The following is a 22,433-nucleotide window of genomic DNA, read 5'->3' on the forward strand; positions in this document are numbered from 1 at the left end:
AAAATCAGCATGACAGCATTCTTCTTGTCAAGTTGATTGACGGATAATAAATTACATCTTAAGTTTGGAACATGAAGAACAGCATGTAAAGTAAGCATAGCGGAGACTTTAATGCTCCCAATACCAGCAACCTAAGAATCACAGGCATCGATAATTTTAACTAGGGGAAAAGTGGTGGTAGAAGTGTAAGAGGAGAATAGTGTAATATCATCAGTCATATGATCAGAGGCATTGAAATCAATTGTCCAACACTACCCAGAACTCATACCTTTCATAGTAGCCAATGCTTTGAAAAAATTACCTCCCTTAATGACTGTGGTAGGCGGCTGCTTCCAAGGCTGGTGACTGTTTTCTAAGGCAGCCAGTAATTCAAGGATTTTGCTCAGTTGATCATCCTAATGTCCCAAATTAAAGGAGCTCATATCATCGATATGTGAGACTTCGGCCACATAACCACGGCCTTGCCCCTTTTTAGGCTTCTAATCGATAGGCTTACCATAGAGACCCCAATAGGTGTCCTTGGTGTGACCTTGCTTGTGACATTGTTCATATTGCAGTCTAGGTTTTGTGTTACGAGGACGCTGATCAAGCAAGCAAACAGTGAGAGCTGATGGTTCAACAGTGAAAGGTTGAGGTGTTGGGTCACCTTTCAACATGACTTTCTTTCATGAGTCCTCACTATGAAGCATAGCAAAGGCGTCACAAACAGAGGGAAGGGGATCTTGACTTAAAATCCTTCCACGAACATCATCAAAAGATGGGCTCAGTCCTGCCAAAAGCTCAAACAAACATTCCTTTTCAATCTTCTTTTTGTTACTAGCAGCATGAAAAGCACAACATGGACTATCATCACTAAGAAGGTCCAATTCTTGCCAAATGGTAGTTTTGGCAAGGCAATTATCTCCCAAAGAAAGAGAACCTTGCTTTAGGTCCCACAACTTAGCCTTGAGGTCAAATATTTGAGATGCATTCTCTTTATCTCCATAAGCTTCACAAATGGCATCCCATATTTCGCATGCCAGTGACAGAAACATAAAGCATTGCTTAAGAGAGGGAGCTATTGCGTTAACCAGCCATGAGTAAACCATTGCATCTTCGGCCTTCAAGAGCTACACTGCCTTAGCGTCAGACAGTGGCAGAGATGGTGACTTACCGGTGACATGGCCGAACTTACTGTGGCCTTCAAGAGAGAGCTAAATCAATTAGGCTCACTCTTTATAGTTCTCGCTAGAGAGCTTTTCAAGCACGATAAGGACGGCAGAGTTCTCAACCCCTATGGATGGAGGGCACAACAAGCCACCAGTGGAGGAGCCACCAATTGCTCCCGATGTTGTGTGTGACTCAGGCACAGAGGTTAAATCCTTCTCACTACTAGAAGAATGGGTCATTATCGTCGGTGTTGCTAATTAATGCTCTAATACCATATAGCAAAGGTAACAGATTTGAAATAGCTGAATGATTCTTCTATATATTATTGAATCAATCGAACGCATATATATACAAAGAGAGGATACAAGGCTGATCATGATGGCTTGATTTTGTGTGATTACAATTGTATGAAAACAGAAAATAAAATCAGGAAATAAAATCCCACAAAACTCTCAATCATATTTGCTATTAATCTCCTAAAATCTCACACAACATTCTACATTATCTTATGCAGACACATGAGGCTCTTTCATCTGATAAGAGAAAAAAAGTGAACACAAAGAAGGATGCACAAACACAACCTGTTCATCCAATAGAATCTGCACAAACTCAATATTCTTTCCCACCATCTATATCTCAATCATTGTCATTTACAAACTTATTAATGGTATGAATCAATAAATTTTTCACTACTTATTATTACACATAGTTATGACATCCTTGAGTCACACCCATTAATCTTTGCAATGTAGGCACATGAAGAAAGTGATTTCCCATCACTTGAAGAAATATATCTTAATGCAAACAATTCTCAAGGTAATGGAAGAAAAGATAAAAAGAAGACATTGTGGAAAATTATAACATTTTATTCATTTCAGTATTGTCATTTACAAATATTGCTAAGATTTGTATGGCCCTCACATACTACATGATATAAACCTCACAAATTACATATCTCGTGATTCACACAGGAAACTGAAATAGACACTAGACTCTTTTGGTGGCTTCTTTGTTTTGGAAGCACCAACATGACATTGTTTATTACACCTTTCTTTTGGAGCTTAGGAGTGCATAGGATGATGTTTTGAAAGGATGACATTAGACTCTTTTGGTGGCTACTTTTTTTGGAAGCACCAACACTGTACTACTTGTTACACCTTTCTTTTAGAGCTTAGGAATACACATGACAATTTTTTGAAAGGATGATAATTGCTTTGTTTCACTGGATAGAAATCATCTAGACCTATAACCAATGTCCAGCAAATCAATTTTCATCCTTGTCAAATATATCTCAAGTTTTATCAAAAGTTATAGCGACACTATATAGCATTGTTTATGTCATGTGTATGTCAAATTTTACAACTTTTAGAAATGTCCAATGCAAGTATATCTATTACACTTATTGTAACTTTTCAGCAATGTCCAAAACTCTTACCATTTCATAGAAGCGTAGTGTTTCTCAAACTTACCGGAAATTGTTGATAGCTTACCAGATGATACTGTTTTAAACTTTCAGCAATGCCTAAAATTTCACAATTTCAATCAAATTTTAGGCTTAGTATCAAATATGATTGAATCAGAACCAAGTAACTTTATGACAAAACCATAAAAGGAAGTTTGATGCCCAAAGAATATGGCAAAGAGATAAGTTTGAAGAGACTGATATATGATGAGCAAAACCTCCAAGTATTAGATATATAAAATATGCAAAGGAGGGTAAAAACAACAAATGCTATGTTTAGTCTCCATGTATACATAAATAAACTCATTTTAACTTGATAGTTCAGTTGATGAAAGAGGAACTTGACAGAGACCCATAATAGACAGCTTAGATCCTTAATTGACATGAAAGTGTGAAAGTGCTAGACCAATTCTCACTTGCATTAGAACCTAATGGCATTCCTAGTCCAGAAACAAACTGAGCCAATAATGCACAAAAACACATGATGCAATAAGGCCCTATAAACAAATGATAGCTGAAACCAAACAAAATAAAAATGAAATTGTAGACAAGTCATTATTTGAATGAATATACTTTCACTCTAAGCAATGTTTCACTTTCTATAGGGAGGTAAAGATGACAAATCAAGAGCAAAAATGTATGATTTTAGGATCATATCAATTAAGGGTGTTCAAATTGTCCCGTCTTGGTAGGTCCGTCCTTGTCTCAATCACTTTGGGACAGGATAGGACAAGACAAAAAAATTTATGGGACGAGACAGGACGGAACACAGGACAGGGTTGTCCTATCGCAGGGTATATAATTTTAAAAAAATTGCAAATATAGAAATAACAAAGAAAAATAGATATGGGCCTAATTTTTCTAATACCTTCGGCCATTCCTAAGTCTTCTAAGTCCATCTCCCTCTTGGTCTTTTGCTCTACAGCCTCCATACTCGTCATTGTCGCCAGCTCAGAGCTTCATGAGACTCTCCCTGCTGATGCCGAGATCACCGTGCCTGGTCAAACTGATCCTTCCTGGGCCTTCACTCTGCTGACTACTCTAGTTCACATTGCATCATCACGAAAGCAGTGGTCCCCGCTAGCATCACGTTCGCTGGTCTCTCTACGACTCTATTGCTGCCGTCGTGTCGAAGCTCATCCTTCTTGCGGCTTCGCTATGCTGTCTGATCTCTGATTGTGTCGACATGAAATTCTTGACTCATCTCTCCTCGTAATTGGCACTAGCTCTGAACTCCCCAAGACGCTATGAACTTTTGCCACTAAATAGCCCCATAAATCACTATGACAGATTCTTCTCGCTCGCTTGACCAGAATCAATTCATCTTGAGGCACCGTAAACCGCTCACATGAGTCACATTCCGTTTAAAATTTCATATTGGTTTTGGTTCAAAGTAAATGTTGGGCTAAAAAAAAGGGAAACAAGAAGAAATTTTATTAATAGGCCCAATAAAAAAACTGAATAGAAGGTCCAAAACTGAAAAGGGGGGAAAAAGAGGGACGGGATGGGATACGGGACAAAAGTTCTATCCCGTCCCTGTTCACCGGGATGAGATCGGGACGGGTCTCGTGAACACCCCTAATATCAATTGCAAAGGCACATATATTTACACATTAGATGTTGGTGACTCTAAATTAAATTTAAGCTAAAGGCACCTTGAGGCATCTATTTGTCAGCCAAATACAAGAACCAAACTACCTAAAGGCTGCAAATTCTAACACTTTCCGAGGAAAAGGCTGTTTCAATGTTTTCAGAACTCGTAATGAGTAATATTTTACCAAAATTTTACAGGGTAAAACTGACAAAAGCTTGGATTTGGGACGCCATAAAATTTTTTGCTCCAACAATAACAAATTCTCAATGTCAATAGTACTAAGTCACCAGAAAGAAACAAATCATGTTCTATAATACCTGGTGAAAAGATTTCTAAGTAATTGCTTCCATAGGGATAGCCATCACAGATAACTAATCACTACGTCTTGCCACACAATAGAGTTTCGCTGGAGAAAGCCGACTTCCCAGCATATCAATGTCATGATCCTTACCTTTTTGACTCCACAAACTTGACAGGAAGATTATCCCTTACGTTTGTTTTAAAAATTAACCTCAAATCAACTCCAAAAGATCCAACTGTGCCCAATATAAAACATACTACCTGCCGTTGGCTGCTCTTTCAGCACCATCCTATCCTACCTTAGTCGTCGATGCTCACAGGATGTTTCCATCATTCCCCCTTTACTATCGTATTTGTTGGCCAACTTCAATTATTCTCTTGACTCGGTGCAAAGGTTGCAGATCTGGAGAAATATGCCAATTTAGTTCATACAGTTGAGATTATTTGAAAATCAACGGTTGAGATCTTCCCACTAATCCAAACGGTGTGTTTTAAGGATGAGCACTTGCTGCCCATAAATGTGCTGAGCATAGCCTGTGCCCGATGCTTTCAGGCACAAGTTTCAAGCGTGTTTGGAATCCATGTCAATGAACATTTGTCTAAAGACTTTTTTGTTTTTTGACCAGCAACATTTGTCTAAATATTGTTGTCTAGGAAGTGGGAACCAATGCATTTCAGCGGGAAATTTCTTCGATAGTTTGTAACTAATAAACTTCACTAATGAACGTGCAAATTACCACTAGACAAGAAAATCATGCTTTTCAATAAGTTGCCTGAATTTCTTTGATTTTATTTCCCTAGAGCTCTCTGCTAAGGTTGAAGAGATGAGCAATGTAATCAAAAGAATTGGAGTTGTAATTTTCTATTTTTAACTTATAATTTTTTATTTTAAACTTGTTATTTTTTATTGCATACTTGTAATTCCTAATCTCAAACTTATTATTTTTTATTGCTGTATTGTAATCTTTTATTTCAGACTTATTATTTTCTATTGTAAATTTGTAATTTCTTATTTTAAACTTGTTATTTCCTATAACACATTTATAATTTCTTGTTTTAAACTTGTAATTTTTTATTTTAGATTTATTATTTTCTATTACAGTTTTGTAATTTTTTATTTCAGACTTATTATTTCATATTGCAAACTTGTAATTTTCTATTTCAAACTTATAATTTTCTATTTTAGAATAGTTATTTTCTATCATAGACTTATAATTTCCCATTTCAAACTTATAATTCCTTATTTATAATTTATAAAAGTATTTTTAATCTGTTTAATTTTAACTAAAAAAATACTTTTTAATCTATATACCTATATAACTCATTATAAATTAAAAATACTTTGTATAAATTAACCAAAAAGTATTTTATAATGAGTTGGAGATAAATTCATCATTATAAAATGTATTTTTAACAATCAAAAAGTATTTTTAATTATAAATTAGAGATAAATTTCTCATTATAAATTTTTAATTACTAAAATTTACCAAAGTAAATTAAAAATGCTTTTTAATTTATTTTAATAAATTTATATTTTTTAGTTAATTAAAAATACTTTTAGTTACTTTATATTCAAAACTTGTTATTTTCAATTACAAATTTGTTAAATCCATATATTGAACTTGTTATTTCCCAGTTAGCACTTGTTATTTCAAATAAACTTAACTTGTTGCAATAAGAAATTTGTTAAATTCACATATTGAACTTGGTCTTTTTCAGTAAAGACTTGTTATTACTATCACATTTCACATATGAAAATGAAGTCAATTTCTGTTAGAACTTAAGTTTATATGAATAGCTTTTCAACACTTATGAGTTCTAATATTAGACTTGTCATTAGCAACTAAATTGAGAAAATAATGCCAATTTTTGTTAAAATTTAAGTTAATGTCAATAGTTTTTCGACACTTATTATTTTTCGTATTATACTTGTCATTAGCAACTAGATTGTTAAAATAATGTCAATTTCTAAAACATTAAAAGCTAAGTAATAAATTAGGCATGTATCATTTCAAATAAGGAATTTGACCAATGATTATTTAATCTTCTACACTCTCAATGATATTCATGGATGTTGAAAATCGGTTTCTGTACTAAATGGGTCAAATGGATTATGGAATGTGTGACCTCTGTGAACTTTGATTTAATGGTCTCTGGAAACAAAGTTGCAAGAATCATGCCAAAAAGAGGAATAAGACAAGGTGATCCTCTTTCTCCCTATCTCTTTATTATTGTTGCTGATGTCTTGTCTGCTATGATACAATACCATATAAGCAATGGTGATCTAAAGGGCATAAGGCTATCTAGAGGTGGTCCTATTCTATCTCATTGTTTTTTTTGCTGATGATGCTCTCTTTTTTGTAAGAGCACGTAGGAAGAATTGTATTATTCTTAAAAAGATTCTAAACATGTTCAGTGCGGCCTCTAGTCAAGAAATGAATTTAGACAAATCTTGTATCTTCTTTTCGGCTAATACTACTGTAAAGGTTAAAGAAGAGATTGAGAATGAGTTAGGGGTGAGAGCAACAACTGAGCCTGGCAAGTATTTAGGTCTACCTCTGATATGGGGGAGATCAAAGTCCTCTGCATTGGCTTTTGTGAAGAGCAAGATTTGTAAGAGATTGCAAGGATGGAAGCAAAAGCTATTGACATTTGCTGGCAGAGAAGTCTTAATAAAGGCTGTGGCAAACTCTATACCAGTATACCCAATGTCCAGTTTTTTGTTTCCAAAGAAATGTTGCAAAGATATTGATAGCTTGATCTCTGATTTTTGGTGGGGACAGAAGGAAAATTAAGGAAAGAGAATCCATTGGAAGAGATGGGATCTAATGTCTACTGCTAAAAGTGATGGTGGAATGGGTTTCAGAAGCTTCCAAGCCTTTAATAAAGCTTTGCTTGCAAAGACTGCTTGGAGAATGTTGTAGAATCCAGAGGAGCTTTGGTGCAAGATTTTAAAAGGCATCTATTTTCCAAACGATAGCTTTATGGAAGCTAAGAAAGGAGGGAAAGCTTCGTGGTGTTGGACCAGCATTCTTGAGGGAAGAAACTTGTTAAAAGGAGGTCTATTTTGGAAAGTAGGGACTGGCAGTGACATTAGAATCTGGATTGATAGATGGATACCAGACCTGCCTAAAGGAAGTTTGAATAATTCTCTTTTGAATGAACAAGAGAAGGAACTTAAAGTTGATATGCTGATTAGAAATGGAAGATGGGACTTGAGTCCTTTGGATGGTAGAGTAACAGATTCTATGAAGAATTTGATTTTACAGATTGAAGTCCCCTGTGAAGAAAAAAAAGATAAAGCCATATGGTTCTTGTGTAGAGATGGCAAGTATACAGTTAAATCTGGTTATCATGTTGCTAAAGAAGTAGAGGAGAATAAGATGCAGCTGAATCCTAGTGGTTCTTATCAGATTCCTAAGAAACTTTGGCAGGTGATATGGAATCTGAATATACCCCAAAAATCAAGCATTTCCTTTGGAGAATGATGAGTGGAGCCCTTGCTACTAGAGAAGCACTAAAGAAAAGAAAATGCGGTCATGATGATATCTGTTCAATTTGTGGTAAGGAATCTGAAACAATTGAACGTTTGATTCTTTTATGTCCTTGGGCTTCTAGATGCTGGTTTGGCTGCTCCTTGGCTTTGCAGATTAACAGAGATCAAGCTGTCAGTATTAAAAAATGGTGTGAATCTATATTTCTTGACAACAAGGAGATTAATGAAGAGGGTAAAGCTCTTGCTGCTACCATTTGCTGGGAAATCTAGGAGGGAAGGTGTGACTGGGTGTTTAATGCAGTAAGAGTAGACCCAGAAAAGGTTATCTCAACAGCTTCTATGCTGGTTCGTGAGGTATGGAATACTAAAACTTGTACTGATAGCAGGAGATGTGTAAGACAAAGGGTTGGCTTTGTCAGAAATTCAATTTGGGTTGCTCCTAATTTTGGTACTGTGAAAATTAATACTGATGGAGCCTTTTCGAAGCAATATGGTAAAGCTGGGTTAGGAGTAATCTGTAGAGATGGTTATGGAGCATTTTTGGGAGGATTGTAGAAAAAGTTTAGAGCCTACATGGCTTTCCAAGCTGAGTGTTTAGCTGTGAAGGAAGCCTTGTTGTCAAGTAATAAGTTTGAAGGGAAGAAGATCTGCATTGAATTCGATTGTGAAGAACTTTATAGAATTATTCTTGCCAAGTCGCTTAATAAGGTTGAATGGCAAAGTGTGTCTATTGTTTCTAAGATTTTTCAGCTGATTGATAGCATTTCTGATTTAGATTTCTCCTTGGCATCCTGCCAAGGTAATAGAGCTGTGGATTTTTTTGCAGCAGCAGGTAGTAGAGAGGTGGAGCCCAATGGGTGGCTGACTACAGCACCACCACTCTTACAAGAACTTCTTTTGGCTGACTCAACTGGAAGAAGATCTGATGTTTCTGCTAATACCTTTGTAAACTCTTCTGCTCTTTATGTTTGGAGTAGAGAGGGTGTTGGTTAGTTCTGGTCCTTAGTTCTTTTGTTGTTATTGTCTTGTTTCCCTTTGTTCTTGTTTGTCCTTGTGTTGGTCTTTTCTGGTGAGTTTTTTTGTGTGTTAGGTTGTATGGTTAGGTTTTTTTGAGTGGTTTTCTTTGGCTTCGGCTATTGGTGTTTGTATCTGATTTTTTTGGTGATTAATAAAATGGACTTGTTTTTTGGCAAAAAAAAAATGATATTCATTACAGTAGTATTTATTATGCAACATGAGATGAAAATATTGCCGAGCGTGTAAGGAACGTTATTTGATAATGCAATGCCTCAGTGTCAGTTTTGCTTATGCCTAATGAATATGAATTTGCATGTTTTGAAGGAAGATTTTGTGTTTGTGGTCACTTCCAAGAGTGAACGTTGGACACATGTCGATTGCCTGTTGCAATTAGATTATTTGTTTCTGCAGCACATTCATAATCTGATCTTCATAAAGCATTATTGCTGAGTGATCGTAACATAATTAGGAATTCCCCATAGACCAGATATCCTAGTAAGCATCGAAGGTCAAAGTGAGGGAGAGGACGAGATGAAGAAAGAGAAGAATGGGGTATTTTGGTATTTTTCTTAACAATTTATAATTCATATGTAAAACCTAGTTTTTGACACAATTTGGTTAATTCAAGTGTTAATTTTGTAATTTCATAATTTCAATAGAACTTTAAATCTATGCCATCCAAATTTAAATTTGAATAGTTCAAATCTCATTGAAACAATAATCATTTAGTGTTGATTGTTGACATTAGTAGTTGAGTACTACATAAACACCTAGTGGCGGTGTTGAAATCTTGGTCTCCGATTTGAGGGATGTTGCTCTCTGATGTATTTGAAGCCATGTCTATGTTGAGAGGAGCTGGCCTTCCATCAAGTTTGGCTGCTCCCAGTGGCGTTCAATTCCATAGTTCAGCATTAATTGTATCTGTAACGTTTGTTAACAGAGGGGCTCGTGCTTTGAGAATTCAATAAGAAGGAATAAAACTGGAGGGACTTAATTTAAAATCTAATAAAATTATGGGGAATGAAAAATAGTTTTCCCTAAGCTATTTGAACACGAATTAATTTATGAATCATTTTGAAAAGGAAAAACCAAAAAATGAATCTTAGAATCTTTAACTTTAAGCAAAATTTTATTTTGATCCCATAATTTTATAGAATGTCTTTTTAATCCTCTAACCGCTATTCTTAATATTATTAATTTCATTAACAAAAATGTTGAGATTATATTAAAATTTTATGTTGACAAAACATTCATAATACTAACATATTAAATTTAATTTCTTAAAATTACAATGATTATCATAAAAAATTATCATTTAAGACTAACATTATTAGCACTAGAAAATTGAAAATATGCATTATAAAATTAAGGACTAATTGAGAAAAATCCAATTCTTTTATATTATTTCATATCATTTACGAATTAATGGCAGTGTTAGTGGTCATGTAGATGTAGGATAATTTTCTGCGCTGCTCTTTTTCTCGGGTTGTTCCTTTGTACTCTTTTATAAATGCATTGCTTTTGTTAAAAAATAAATGAATTATTGGCTCATTTGCATGGAATTGTTCATAATTTAGATTAATAGTGTTTGCATGGAATTAAGCTTAATTGAAGGCTAAAATTATCATAATTGGTTATTAATTATATTCAATTGATTTTTGGGGCCATTGATATTTCAAAACATTGGTTTTTATTGTAGGACACTTGAAAATTAGAGCCAAAATTAAAAACCAAGAGATTAAACATTATAAGAACCAAGAAGTGACTCTCTATGCATTTTGTCGTGATGAACTTGTCGTATTTCGCAGCACAACATTTTGGGCTTTAGATTTTGATGGATATGGATCCTACCCAATTTTCCACACCCAGATCCGAACTTTCTCTACATAATACTCGAACCTTAAGCTTAGTTTAATATTTCCTTCACCTCCATTCACTCCCTCTCTTATTTCTCTATTTCTCTCTTTTTCTACCTCCATTTCTACAATCCTTTCTCCATTCGCATCCATTTTCTTCCATTTCCAACTTCTATGGCTCAAGGTTTCATCCCATTTACTGCTATTCCAAATGCTATGTATAGCTAGGACAACCAACTCTTAAAGATGGTGAAGAGGCATGACTTTTAGCTTCAAAAGGGGGCTTAGCTTCGATCCATTGTTTATAATTTCTTATGTCTTAGGAGTTGTATTTTTTAGTTGGATACTTGGATTGTTATTGTAATCATTGTTGGACCATTTAATTTTGTGATTTGGATTGGTTACATACATTTTTAATTGTGACTCTCTTGATTTTTTTTAATTATCTTGCATGGTTATATTTGAGTATTGAGTTGTTGCATTGTATCAATTGCATTGATCATTCTCAAATTGCACATTAGGAGGGCTTAACAATATTTTCATTAATCAGGTTCATTGATTTAAATATTAGACTCAATGGGTTATTAAGGCTTTTATTCAAGAAAGCCTAATATTTTTTTATAAAACTCCCATTATCTTAAGTAGACTATGATTGTCATCAAAATCATCAATTTATCCAAAGATACCAAAAATATAGTAATTTAGATTTACTTTCATTGCATTCATTTAGTTATAGTTTAAATTGCTTTTCTAAGCCAAAACCTCATTTAAGTGCATTGCACAGCGTATAGTTAGTTTAGGACATCAATAAAAGCTTTCAAAAGTGAACATGACCCAAAGTTGCACTATATTGCATCTTTTGGTAATTGCTGATTAAGAATCTCAAGGCGCAATATGATAAGGCTCTCATTGTCATCAAAGACTAATGACCCTTTTGGTAGGAAGAATTGATTGTAATGAAAAAGAAAGGAATTAAAAAATTCTGGCCACTAACATGTTTGGTGCATATTAGAATGAAAAATAATTTGATGAAAAATTTATATTTGATAGGATGGAAATAATAATCAAATGAGAAAAAGTAAGGTGTAATGATTTTAATGCCCTTGATTTAAAATAATTAATTATCATTATTATCAATAAAAATGTTGAAATGATTATTTATGAATATAGTTATTAATGAAATATATCAAAATAAGTATTAAATATTATTTTATTTATTATTATAAAATAATTGGTTTTTTGTTATTATTGATAAAAATTTTAAAATAACTGCTTATGATTATATTCATGTTGATGCCCTTAATATGTTTTATTTAAAATCAAAATAATCATTTGATCAATATCCCTCTCTATCTACCATGCCCAATTTTTACTCTTAAAAAAAAAAAAAAAAGAACTCAAGTGGGGATAATTTGGTCTTTTCTTAGGTACAAAAATATCTTCTTACCAATATGTGAAGGAAGCCATCTTTTTACATATATAGGAAAATATTTTTCCACTAAAAATTAAAAGTGCCAATAGATGGGAAAATTTACATTTTTCCTTTTCCTTTGATCAATTTTTCATTTACAAACAAGTTGTAAGGATGTGTTTAGATAAGTAGTGACAAAAGTGACTTTTGTATGTTATAAAAAAAAATCAATAGTATAATATAATTTATATTTGGATTAACTTTTGGAAAAACATCAATCTTCAAATTAAAACTTGTTTAGATAATAAGTATAAAAATTAAGTTTAAATATAAAATAACTCAGAGAGACATGAATTCTATTAAATAGTAAATATCTATATTATTTGTATATAATGTAACAATTCTAAGAGAAATTTTAAAATTAAAATTATCAAAATAAAAATATTTAATTTGTTATTGGGAAAATTTTAAAAAATGCTTAAATTTTAAGAAAATTTGGGGAAAAGTCCCCTATTAAAAACTTAATAGCAAGAAGAACCTAAATCAGAGTAATTGTATTTCGTGTGCACAAAATTTTCAAAATGCTAGTATTCTATGTGTTTGATTTATCAGGTTTTTCACATCAATTAAATTTCTAATGAGCGCGTTTTTCCCAATTTTCTCTGAAATTCATTATTTAATTTTTTTTTTCTTCTTTGCATACTTTTATAAACACATAATTGTTAGGTATTTTGGAGTTATTTATTTTATTTTTTGGTTAAAGTAAAGTAGGATCGACCTCAAAACTCTTTTTCTTTTATCTCATGATCATTATTTTTCTCTCTCTCTCCATTTCTCTCTTCACAGTTACTAACACTAATAATGACAATCTGTTTGGGATCACATTCAGCAATCCAAAAGCCATGTTTTTAATGAAAATGCACGTATCAAAATCATTTTTTTTCACCAAATATATTCTCAGAATATTTTTTTTTATCAATTATTTTTGGAACCTATTTTCCAAATTATTATTTTGTTTCCATTCAAACGGCATCCAATTGCTTGTTTGGATCAGCAGTAATGAAAAAGCACAGTCCAAACTCAACTTGAAAATGTACTTCAATCTTTCGAAAATGTATAATTATTATTCGTGTAAAAAAAAAAAAAAGTGCCATAAGCCCGCAGTCTGTAGATTCACTCAAATCCAGGAGGGGGAAAACAGGATGACATAAATTGAGTATTCTGTAAGATTGTTGTATCTTGGAATAGATTTAATTTGTCCATACGATGCCCATTATAGTCAAGCAATTACTCAATATCACATCTCAAAGCATATATATTTCATATTTATTTGACTCTTGAACACCTCTTGTACCAGCGATTTGAATCTTGATTCGCACGTTTTAAAAGACTAACTCTTCCTGTTGGATCTAATTTCAGTTGATTACAATCTATTAATTAGACAAAACACACAAGGATACCAGAAGAAGCAAACAACAACCTCAGGAGGCCCAGGCCTTTTCTTTTTTTTTTGGACCTTGAAAGTGATTCATTCAAAAGAGCCAACAAGCTAGAAGATAAACAACATTGTCAGGCTTACAGAAAAGAAAAGACAGGAACAAAGAAACAGTACAAGAAAGAGAGACAAAAGAAACGGGTGCCAGACTCGGCCTACTCAGCCAATTCCTTCCCGGTCCTGGCCGCCGTTGAGCCTATCCGCAATTGGAGGAGTTGCTGTAGAAAAACCATATTCAGCTGCATCACGGGATAAGAGAGACAGGAAAGAAAGTGTTGACGAAGGCATCCACCCCTGAGGGTACACCTTCCTGCGAACAGAGACTGCTACAAAGTCAGCAGCACAATTCCCTTCTTGGCGAGGGAAAGAGAAGATCATATCAGACCGTGGTTTAGCTAAATCTAGTGTTTCATGAAGAGTGAACCAGCAATTCCATTCACATCTGCTAGAGGACGCAGACTGTAGGCTGGCGTACAGATCCTCATTATCTGTTTCAATGACGAAAGGGGAAAGATTGAGTTCCTTGCATAACAGAATAGCTTTGCGGGTCGCCAGAAGCTATGTTGCAAAAGCAGACTGTGTAGCAAAATTATCCCTGAACGCCCATGTCATAGCTCCCATGCTATCACGGCAGACTATGCCAATTGCCGCTGTCATGTCCTCCGCTCGAAAGGACCCATCACAATTAACTTCAAACCATCCTGGTGGGGGAGGTCGCCAAGAAAAGGATCTTGAAGGCACCATTTTGACATCTTCTGAGGACCGGAGTGGCATGGCATCCCAAAAATCTCTTGTACTTGTTCGGGCAAGGTGCAGAGCCATCCTTGGGTCAGGTACTTTGTGGTTAAAAACAGCATCATTCTGAGCTTTCCATATGTACCAGATTATCCATGTTATTAGAGAAAGAACCTTCTCTTCCAGATCAGAGTGATCACATAGTAATTCAGCAAGCCAGACCTGGAAAGATTGAATGACATTTGGATCAGTTCTCAGTGACAGTTGGCTTCCATACCTAATGCATCTTACCCACGGGCAGTAAAACAGTAGGTGTTCTACGGTTTCAGGTTCAGAATGACAAATCTGACAAAGAGGGTTGACTGAGCAGTGGCGTTTAAATAGAGCGTCTCTAATTGGGACTGCCTTAGAACAGCATCTCCATACAAATTGAAAAATCCTCGGTATAGTTTTAATCTTCTAAAGCCTCAGCTAGCATTCCTTTGGGAAGGAGAAGGAGGTGCTGCGTCTGGAGTTGATAGCATTTTGTCCCGACATAGTTTTTAGCCCTGTTTGACTGAATAGCTCCCATTACGAACTCTAGACCCAAACCATACACCCAAACCAACAGGACATAGGCGAAACAAGCGACAATGCAACCAAAAATGAACAACCACGACGAGCATAGCAGATTGTTTGGCATGTTATATTTGTTTTCATTATTTGAACTTTTTTTTAAGCTAAATGGGAATCTAAAATAAATCTATAAGGTACTGTTTGATATGTTGGAAATACAGAGAAAGGGAGGGAAGAAAATTTTTTAATGAATTCTATTTAAAAAATTAGAAAAATGGGATTTTAGAATTTTAATAAAGAGAAAAAGTAATATAAAAGAATAATAAAAATTACTTAAAAGCTTTTAACCACACTTTTTTAATTTTTTAAATCAAACTTATTAAAAAAATTTCTCCTTTCTCTTCTCTTGTATTTTCCTTATACCAAACGGACTCTAGATAAACAGATTATTCGGATTTAAGACTATCCCTAAATATAAATAGCTAATTACGAATGACCTAAGAGAGAAATAAAATAATCATTGACAAATGTCAAAAGTACTCCGACCTTTTAATATATACTTGAAGATTTTTTTTTTTAACTTTCCCAATATTTTATTTAACTAGAGATATCATATATATCTTGGACTATTTGTGAATTTTTAATCCTTTTCGTTTTCTTTTATTTTATTATCTCTTTTGTTAACGTATTTTACTATTTTTTATTTTGAATATTTAATTAAGCGAAACTCAGCATGTTGCTAAAATAAAATTCAGCTAGAAGAAGGCTATATATACCTGGATAATAAGTTTGGAGAGCTCAAATAAATATATGAATAGACTAAATGAATTTAAAACAAGAGTAAAACTTAAACTCAGCCTAGGGGATGTTTGGATGTAACTAAATCATGATTTAAAGAATAGCTTCTGAAGAATAACTTTTGAAAGAATAAATTTTGAAAAAAATGATTTTGATAAAGTGAGAATATTTGGATGATTGTTATTAGAATCTTTTTTTTCACGTATAAATTACTAAAAAGACATAGGTTAATATGATAATTAGATAAAAAATAAATTTTAATTTATATTTTTTGAAATAATAAATTTCTACATAATAAATTATGTATAAAAAATATAATTAATTAATATTATCTCTGGTTTTAGTATAAGAGCTAATTAGTTATTCAATTTGATTTTGAATATAAGACACCAATCTACCTTGTCTCACACATTTATCCATTTTTTTCAAAAAATAGTCCTCATATTAATTTGCACATGTTAAAGATTATATCAAATTATAATCCCAATGCACATCATTAACAAGTATTTTAGAGAATGCAAAACTTATTTATTACTCCCTCCGTTCCTTATTATAAGAGACATTTGATGCTTATAGCATGTTCCTAAATATAAGAGACACTTAAAAGTTGTCTCTACTTTTTTGTGTTGATTTTCTATTTTACCCATATTTATTGTCTCCAACTCACACTCTCTCTCCTTTCCACTTCTCTTTCTTTTAAGAATTTACTATTGTTCTCTCTCATGCTCTCTCTTCTTATTAATGAGGACATTTTTGGAAAAAAAAGTTATACTTTTTACATATTAATTGTTCTTAACTAATTTTAACTGTTTTTTTGATCAACGTAATTCGGTTATTCGTCTCTTATAATAAGGAACGGAGGGAGTATAAAACAAATAATTTAACTAATTTTTTTAACATTTACAAATTAAGTATATAGCTTTTATATTAAAGATCGAAGGTAGTCATTGATATGTGTGTGTATTTATATATTTATATCCCAAACCATGGTTTTGTAACTTTAAAAAGAAAAAAAATTCACTTTATGAAAAACCATGGTTTTCAAATCAAAAGTGATTTTGCAAAAAATCACCATATTTAGTTACTCTTATTCAAATCATGGTTTCAAATTTAAAAGTAATTTTGAGAACATATATCATGTTTGGATGTTTTTTTCTCTCTTCAAAACCAGGTTTAAAGAAGCACCCAAATACTTCCTTAAGTGTATATTAGGCCAAATTCTCCAACTACGCTAAAGGCGTACCAGCTATAGCCCTGTGGCACGACTCAGCAAAAAAAAAAAGGGGTCAATTTGGGCCAATTGACCTGCGCAAGAAAGATCCAATCTGAGCCATAGACTTTGAACAGTACAAGGATTAGATGAACCCAACAACAGGGGCTGTTCTTTTGACCCATTCACTAACCCATAGTGACAAATTATTATTTATGCCCCTTGTATAAAAAAAATTACTCCTCTGGTCCTTAAAGTAAGATCTAATTATTAAGTTGATTTTGATTCTAAATATAACACCTATTTATTATATTTATTAATTTTTTTTCTAAATTACCCCTATTGATACTCCCAAGCATAATCAAGTAAAAGAGGAAGGAATGATATTAAAGAAGATAAATATAGTGTTTTAGAAAAAACATGTTATATTTCTTATAACTAACTAACTTATCTAACTTTGTTAATCTAATCAAATTAATTAAATAGTCTCATATTAAGGACCAGAGGAGTATTATTTATGTCCTTGGAATCCCACACCGCGAGACAGTCAATTTTGACACACCTATGCAATATCACAATCGTTGCTTGATAATTCAACTTTAATCTAAAAGCCACCTAATGGTAGAGAACAAGACTTATCATACGCAATAAACGAACCAAGCAAAGCACCTAGCAACTTTGCAACCTTCACTGTATAGTAATCCAAAGTTGAACAAAAAAATTTGAATCCAAATATTATATCCTTGAAGCAAATCCTGGCACAAGACCAAAGAGGAAATACATGACGAAGATCTTCAGAGGCATTACCATAAAGATAGAGAAATGATGCACTAGTGAGGAAATAAGGATAGTCACTATCATCAGAGGTTGGGTATGTCCATAAGAACTAGGGTCTTAATGGTTTGGAATAGTTTTTCAGAAGTGATTTTATGAAGTTTGATGTAAGTATGTAGGAGAAGTTTTGTGAAAACACTTTTTTTAAAGTGATTATAAGGGTTCCAAAACACCGATAAAAAGAAACTTTATTCCCCACTCCATAATGATCTCATTGCTTTTAACGTATTTGTGTGCACACATTTGTTTAAGGGAAAAAGACAAAAAAATGCAACTTAAACTTCAAAATACCTGAAACATCTGCCCAATATGAAAAATCCTGGTTTGGTGTCCTAAGACCAAATTGGCATTATGTTGTTAAATGAAAAGACCACACTACCCTCGTCATATACAAAACGTGGGCACCACATGGGCACCACATTAAGCTGCACACCGAAGGAAGATAGGCGGGAAGGAAAAGAGAGAAACGTGCACAATTCTAGCTGGTCGAAGGTGACGAGAAGGTGGTGGTTCGAAAGGGTAAGTGTTTTTTTGAAATCATATGACTATTTCATCCTCTATGCATGACTATTGCGGTCTGTTTTCTTCATTTTGGTGGTCCTGCATTCTGTATGAGGCGTTGAGGGTTCAAAGGAGGTAAGGGGTGGCATTACATAAGGTGTACATTCTTCATATTAGGCTGTTGGTTTTTCCTTTTTTAGGTGTAAGAATGGTCAACAATCTGAACAAATGAGTTGATTAGTGTTAGATAAGGATAGGGTTCTGGGCAAGTTAGTTTTGTTAGCTTAAGAGGGAGATGATGCTGCAATAATCGCAAGTTGATTCACCTTGGGCTATTGGTTGTTGTTTTTAACTTGTGGGAATAGTTAGATATTGGAACGTATGAGTTGGTTAGTGAGGGATAGAGTTAGCTTAGTATGGGATGGTGTTTATAATGATCTGTTTTTGAAGATGGCAAATGGTAGTTGAGGGAAATTGGAAGAAATTCCATGATGATCACGTATACAGGAAGGCTGAATATCAATAATAATGACGTTGTGAAGTGTGTTGTTAATAGTTAAAGTGGAGTTGTGAAATGATATATTTTAGTTGTTAACTTTGAAAGTGGCTGTGTTGGGTTTATGAAATATCTTTTTTACAAAGATGATATTGTGATGAAATATTTTCCTTGTTTGTTGCAGGGTATAATGCAAAATGACATGCAATATTGGGTCAACATATTCAAAGACACTTGCGTTGATTTTTCATCTTGGTGGAAATTTTGTTAACAATGTTGAAGGTGAAATGAAATACAATGGTGAGAGTGTGAGAGTTAAAACGATAAAACAAGAGATAAGACATGAAGAGTTGATGTCAATGATATTGGAATGGTTTGATATCGATGTTAATATTTTTGACATGAAATATACAGTGAGCTTCGATGATAAGGCATTAGTAGATTTGGTTGATGATAGTGAAGTTGATAATCTTTTTCAATACAATGACACTAGTGCACATGTGTATCTAGCATCGAAGGAGAGTACACCAGAAGTAATGGATGATCCACAAATGTGAGATATGTTTTTTCATGGTTATTGCAATTGTTATTTGTTATATTGTTATTATGAATTTGCTAACAAAAGTTGTAATCATGCATGCAGCATCGACAACTTCTTGGGATTGTCACAACAAAGGTATTATTTTGTCAAGTTGTCAAAATAATATGGACGGAACTGTTTGTGACGAAAATGGGGGTGACTGTGTAAGAGAAGGTGGTAGGGGATGTCATGTGAGGCCAGTAAGTACAGTAGAGATTGCACCACCACCCATACCCGAGATGAATACTGTGAAGTGGAAGGAATTGTTGTTAGGAAAGAAGCAAACTTTTGCAAATGTTACAGAATTCAAAAAGACAGTATATAAGTTTAGTATTGCAGAAAACTTCAAGTACAAATATGTCAAAAATTGTGAGGAATGTGTGCATGTGAAATGCAATATTGAAGGTTGTCCTTGGTGGATAATAGCAAGAGCAACTACGAATAGAAGTCCTTTCCTCATTGTAACTCAACTCAAAAATGAACATGTGCATAATGCCCAAGAAATTATGCAAGTTACACATGGTGGAAGAGTAGCTTTGACATCATCAATTATCATTGAGGAGGTAAGGAATCATACAGATAAGCGTCCAAATAAAATAAGGAGGACCTTGGCAAGGGGTTATGGTGTAAAGTTGACATATAAGCAAGCATATAGGGCTAAGGAAAAAGCATTAAAGGAAATACAAGGGAGGCCTGAACAATCATACATGTTGATACCATGGATATGTCAACGATTAAAGGAAACCGATAGGAAGACAGTTGCTGAATGGGTAGCAACTTTTAACAACACATTTGAGCGCATTTTTATAGCATATGGTTGTTGTGTAGAGAGTTTTTTGTCCGAGGCAATACATATACTGTATATAGATGGAACACATTTGAGTGGACCATATAGGGGAACACTGCTATCAGCCTCAGCATATGATGCAAACAATGAATTGTTACCATTCGCATATGCTATTGTGAATGGAGAGACTTATGAGGAGTGGGCATGGTTCCTAAATATGATAAAATAGATAGTTGGTGCAATCCAATTAACTATTGTGTCAGATCGTCACAATGCAATAATAAGAGCTGTTGGAGCAATATTTGGAGGTGATAGTCATGCATACTGTTATAGGCACGTGAAGGAAAATTTCAACTCTGAAATGAATAAATTATACAGAGGTAGGAGGAGAACTAGTGGTATTAGTAAGGAAGTTGGATTAAAGTTGCTTGATGACATTACATATGCCAGGGTTAACTTTGAGTTTGATAAGGCAATGACAAGGGTGGGAAATTTCAGTCCTCATTTATTTTAGTGGCTTAACAATCATGGTGATATTCATAAGTATCCAATGAGCAAGTTTCCATATAAATGGTGGGATAACACACCACCCTTAATAACTTCTCACCAACTTTTGCACTTGAAGTTGGAGCTAGAAATGTGCTAAGTGTGACCAACATAAATAATAATTTGAAATGCTCATCACCCGTCCTACTTTTTATGTCAGCTAATATCTTGCTATAAACAATATTACCATACTTTCTCCTTAGCTTCTTATATGTGTCATGATTTTCATCAACATCTCCTTTTACCTCTTACCCAATATAGGGCACACCAAGCAATGTTCCCACATCATTGGTGTAACATCCTTAAAAAAAAAAAAAATAAAATAAAGTTATTTTTTTAAAAAAAAATATATTATATAATATTTTATTATTATTAAATAATAATATTTTATTCATTTAAAAAAAAAAAAACAATACACCCCAACTTTTCCACCAAAGTCGGTGGAAAAGCAGGGTGAATTGAAGGCGAAGAAGAATTTCGATCGGGTAATTAAAGAGGGAGGAGGAAAAAATGGCGAAGGATAATAAATGAAGGTAGAAAAACTTGGGGTGGACGGTTGAAATGAGAATGATAAATAGAGGAGGGAGTGTTACGTAGAATAGAGAAAGAGAGGGTGAGAGACGCAGGAAGAAAAACAAAGAACAAGAGAGTGAGTGAAGATTTCTGCAAGGACGTGCTAGCATTTGGGGATCATTTAGGTACATAAAAATACTTCTTTCTATTAGATTTCTTTTATGAATATTTCCTATATATTTAGAGCTTTATATTAGTAGTATCATTATAATGTTTAGAGAAAATTTTGTGATTTGGGTATAGAGTAAGTATTGAGTTTTGAAAATATTTGACCGTAGGAATTTAAAGATTTATTATTAAGAAATTTTAATCGGTTTAGATTTGTCCATTTAGTACCTATGGTATTTAAAATCAAATTTATTTTGTTGAAAAATCTGTCACTTATGATATATATCATATTTATACCGATTAAAATTAAGTTAAATAATTTATTTGGGTTGTTTGATATATTATTGAAATTTTAATCGGTTTATAGTTGTTTATTGATTGTTTTGAGAATTTTAAACTAAGATTTTGGTTGGAAAATGTATCATTCAAGATATATAGAATGTTTTTACCGATTAAATTTAAGTTAAATAACTTATTTGGGTTACTTAATGTATTATTGATATTTTAATCGGTTTAAAATGTAAAATAGGTTAAGACTATATCATTAGAAAAATTTTGAAACTGGAAACTTAAGTTAGAAATTGAGATTCTTACAATATTAGATAAAAACAATATTTTATAAATATTTATAATTTAAATGAGTTATTTGGATAGAGAAAAATTGTTATTTGAAGTAAGAATTTTTGGATAGTAAATATATGTATAGATATTATTAATAATAAATTCTATGTAATTTAAGTTAATTATTTGTATGTATATTAAATTGTATCTATATTATTTGTAGATTATCTTGTACTTCAGAGTTTGTAATTTGCACTCTTATTTCTCAAGCTGTGAGGTTAAGCTTGGAGTAGAGGTAACCGGGGTCAATTTATTTTATATACACGCTTTGGATTGTAAGGTGTTTATTATGTTTTTATTTTCTTAGTT

General features: G+C 33.2%; 1 protein-coding gene across 1 annotated transcript; it reads left to right on the forward strand.

Moving 5' to 3' along the window:
- Window positions 1-19,614: 19,614 nt before the first annotated feature.
- On the forward strand, window positions 19,615-20,505 carry LOC114741821 (uncharacterized). The gene has a single exon (XM_028930084.1). It carries the CDS (start codon window positions 19,615-19,617, stop codon window positions 20,503-20,505), a length of 891 nt encoding a protein of 296 aa, XP_028785917.1.
- The last annotated feature ends 1,928 nt before the right edge of the window (window positions 20,506-22,433 follow it).

The sequence above is a fragment of the Neltuma alba genome, unplaced genomic scaffold (assembly GCF_004799145.2).
Source record: "Neltuma alba isolate B1F8T4 unplaced genomic scaffold, ASM479914v2 tig00003547_pilon, whole genome shotgun sequence".
Classification (NCBI taxonomy): Eukaryota; Viridiplantae; Streptophyta; class Magnoliopsida; order Fabales; family Fabaceae; genus Neltuma; species Neltuma alba.